Raw genomic sequence first — 4,159 nt, 5'->3', positions numbered from 1 at the left:
GATAAAATGACATTCCTTCTATGCTGATTAGCAGGCAGGATTTTTCTTTGACAATCATTTTTACCTCTTTACCTTAGACTTATGGTCCAGTGTGATTTAACAATGTTGATACAGATATATTCAGTCTATTAAGACGTGATAAGCACTACAGGAAAAAGAGGGAAAAGGGGAAAGAGTGATTGAGAGTGTCGGCAAAAGGAAGGGAACAGGCAGTAGGATTTCATAAGGTGATTAATTTAAGCCACATTGAGAAAGTGAGATTTGAGCAAAAACTTGAAGGTGAGTGAGTTAGTCAAAGAGATACTGGAAGAGTGTTGTGGGCAGAGTAAATGACCAGTCCAAAGGCCCTGAAGCAGAGGTTGATGTGCAAGGAACAGCAAGGAGACCAGTGTGGCTGGATGAGAGTTAGCAAGGGAGAGGGTAGTAGGAAATGAGGTTAGAGAGGCTATAAAGCCAATCACTTAGGGTTTAGCAAATAAATATTGCATGGGACATACTTATACTCAACAATTATTCTGAAATTGTTGTTTATCTGAAATTCAAACTTGGGTAGGATTTAGAAAAGGGGATAAACACTATCCCACTTATATTTTTAAAGGATCACTCTGACTGCTGTCTTGAGAATAGTCTATACAGAGGAAGAGGAAAAGGGGAGGCCTGGGAGGCTATTGCAGGAACTCAGATGAGAGATGATAATGGCTCAGACCAGAGTGGAAGCAGTGGAGGTGGTGAGAAGTGATCAGATTCTGGACATATATTAAAGGTAGAGCCAAAAGAATTTCAACATGGATTAGATGCAGTACGTATATGAGAGGGAGAAGATTCAAGAATGGCTCCTAGACTTTCAGATTGAACAACTGAAAGAATGATGTTGCCATGGGAAGAAAAGAGCACTGTGGGTGGAGCAGGACTGGGGAAGAGGATTGGGTTTTATTTGGGGCATGCTGAGATGATGATAGGTCAAATAAGATGAGGTTTGACCATTAGCCAGCTAAATTTTATGATATTTTCTATTAAAATATCAAATAATATAATTTAAAAGGTAACCACTACATTGGGAACAGGTTTTTTCACTTATTATACTTTATATCTTATTTATTCTTTAAAGGGTCTTCATGCCTGAATAGTCTTTTTTTTTTTTTTTTTTTTTTAATATGCTTAGGAAAAGAGTAGCCAGAATTAGAATTCAATTCCCTGGTTTCTTCTCCAATATTTGAACTGCAAAACCAGACTGAATCCCAACATCCCATTTTACTTGGCATTCTAATTCATTTTTCCACAGATATTTTTCTTTGTCTTCATTAATTTCCTTTTATCCATTTTTCAACCTTTGAGAGAAAAGAATATTACTATCCAGAGCCTTTCCTCAGTTTCCTTCCAGAGTCTGAAAATGTACCTTGGAAATCAAGCAGATTATCCCCTTCCAAAAATGCCTGGAACACAGTATTCTAAGGAGCTAGATGAGTCTCTGAGTCTTTATAGCACTCAGAGCACAGATTGTTGTGGACATTCACTTAACTTTCATTGATTACAAATGATTTTGAAGAGATGACTCTCTCAGCTGCCTTCCCTCATTTTATCCAAGTTCCTGGGTAAATGACCTTTTATTTCTGTCCTGGTTAGCAAGTGTGCCCTTTTCTTGCACGATCATTTTTGCTTCTTTTTTTTAGACTTATGGTCCAGTTTAATTTGACAATTTTGATACGGCTATTTTTTAAATTATCTGCAAATTTTACGTCTATAATAAGACTGCTTTTCCAAGGATCCATGCGTGTGGTGGTGGTGGGAACGTTAGTTGGGAAGAAATCTATAAACTATGACCTTTTTCTCTGGAGGTCTTGAGTACTGTTTTGTTTTTAATCGTAACATTTTAAATTGGCACACTCTTAAATAAAGCATTTTTTTCATATAATTATTATGTTTTATTTTTATGCTAATTAAATGAAAAATTACATATATTGTGTTTCCTGTGTTTTGCAGGACTCGAGAGGGACAAGTTTGATAATAAAACTGTTTCATTTGAGGAGCACATCAAGTCAGAACACAATATGTGGCATTATTTGTACTTCCTAGTCTTGGTGAAGGTTAAAGACCCCACTGAATACACTGGACCTGAAAGTTATGTGGCTCAAATGATTGTGGTGAGTGATCAGAGGGTTTTAATCTGGGAATATATTGCATTTTGTCTTTGTCTACCTTCTCTACCTTCCCTTTCTCCCAAAATATAAATGTCTTAACAATCATTTTGGTAACTTTTATATAGGACTGTAAACCATTTAAGAACCCCTTTGCTGGCTAAATGGTTGGTTCCCAGTGGACTTCTTAGCTATACAAACCAAATCTAAATCTCAAGTGCACAGATATTTACTGAAGAATTATCTGTGCAGTGAAAAGCACCATGTGTCCTGTCCGTCATCTTCTGACCTCATGTCCCTGTCATTGCTAATGGCTCGGTTCCCAAAATCTGGAACTTTCTCATTGGCAAACATGAACAGAAGATTCCTACTGTAAGGTCAAATTCCTTGAATTTCATAAATCAAGGTTTAAGAAATTAAATTGTGTTTGGAAAAAGTATAATGTTTGATCTCAATGGGAAAACACTGGCTTTCTGTCAGCATACACTTCGCCTAGGTTTGCCAACGTTGGTGATGGATTTGCATATCCGGTTGCAAATCCAGTTGCTTATAACTCCTCATTAAGATCAGTAGCATTGCACAGAGGGTGTGGCTGTTTCAAAGAAGATTATAACTGACCGGTTTAAAGAGAAGTCAAAGTTATAACTTTAGTGTATTCATGATTACACATTTAGTGAGTATCACTGCATCTGACATAAATTCTTATATTCTTATAATAGCTGTATATTGGATTCTTTTCTCAAAAATCATCCTACAAAATTGTGTTAACTGTTTGAGAATGACACCTTAGAAGAGTTATGATCTTCTTTGCTACTCAGTCCCAAGGATAATTTTTAGTAAGCACCAAGGCTGAAGTGGAGGAGAACCAGGTAACAGTGGCTCTATATCCTCCCCTCTGGGAGCTTATCATCCATTTAGGAAGACATAAACTATAATATAGAGAGTGACCAAAGAAGATTTTCAGAGGCTAACATGTTAAGTACAAGATAATATTACAGTAGTTTATCTCACCTGGTAATGTTTATGTGTCACAGGAGAGCAACATGTAAATTGAATTTTTATAGTTCAGCATTTTTCATGCTTTTTTATTATTGACTTGTATCCTACCATAAGTTGTTTTCTCTGCATTCTTCACATGGCAGTAGACAGAACCTAACTTTTTTTTTTTCTCCGCATATTCTTTTCTGCCCTTTCTCCCTTCGAAATTAGGAAAAAAGGTAATCATTTTGAGGATATGTATTCATAGTTGTTTTTCATACATTCTTGATCTCAAGATGCTGAGGGATCATTAGAGTGAAACATTTTATTTCTCCTTGCTGGTGTAATGAAAACCATGTGTAAAGCATTACATTTAGAATGTGACCTTGTATTGCTATGTTTCATCAGAGTTTGAGTAAATTTAATTAACATATATTTATTGGGCACCCATATGTCCCTTGAATTAAAAGATTTCAAGAAATGCACTGAAGAGTCTGATACATTCCTTCTCTGCCAAGGAGTAAGATGGAGAGGAGAATAACACACCAAAAGTAGAATAGGCTAAATTCCCCGAGAGTGGAACAAATGAAAATCTGTGTAGGCTTAAAGATGTAGAGTGACATTCAACTGGGCACTAGTGGAGAGGAATTGCGTGTGTGTGTGTGTGTGTGTGTGTGTGTGTGTGTGTGTGTGTGTGTATGTGTGTGTGTTGGAGGGCAATACACTGAACAGGGTTGGCTTTGTGCAGACTGGCAGTGTCTGCTAGGTGAAGAGTGAGTTCCCATAAGAGGGAGCAGCTTGAACAGAAGCATAAATATGGGACACTCAAACACTTGGGGGCATAGCTAGCTGCCCAGTTTCCCTGGTACATAGTCCACTTAAAAGGAAGCTCTGAGAGATATGACAGGGAAAGTAAATAGGACTTTCAAGTAGTAATTATAGGTATTTGGACATTATTTCTTAGGCAATGAGAAGCCGCTGAGGTTTTAACTAAGGGGATGATGTGCTCTAGGACAAGAATGTAGGCTAGTCTGAAGAGGGGAAAG

General features: G+C 37.2%; 1 protein-coding gene across 1 annotated transcript in view; it reads left to right on the top strand.

Annotated features, from left to right (window-relative positions):
• The window catches only part of ITPR2 (inositol 1,4,5-trisphosphate receptor type 2), a 437,650-nt gene that overhangs the window by 388,957 nt on the left and 44,534 nt on the right, over window positions 1-4,159 (top strand). Inside the window, exon 50 of the mRNA XM_011363170.2 lies at window positions 1,965-2,141. Coding sequence (XP_011361472.1) covers window positions 1,965-2,141 — 177 coding nt within the window. The remainder of the gene's footprint in view (window positions 1-1,964; window positions 2,142-4,159) is intronic.

The sequence above is a fragment of the Pteropus vampyrus genome, unplaced genomic scaffold, assembly GCF_000151845.1.
Source record: "Pteropus vampyrus isolate Shadow unplaced genomic scaffold, Pvam_2.0 Scaffold82, whole genome shotgun sequence".
NCBI lineage: Eukaryota > Metazoa > Chordata > Mammalia > Chiroptera > Pteropodidae > Pteropus > Pteropus vampyrus.
Note: the sequence above shows the minus strand (reverse complement) of the source record. Positions and strands in the feature narration are given on the sequence as shown.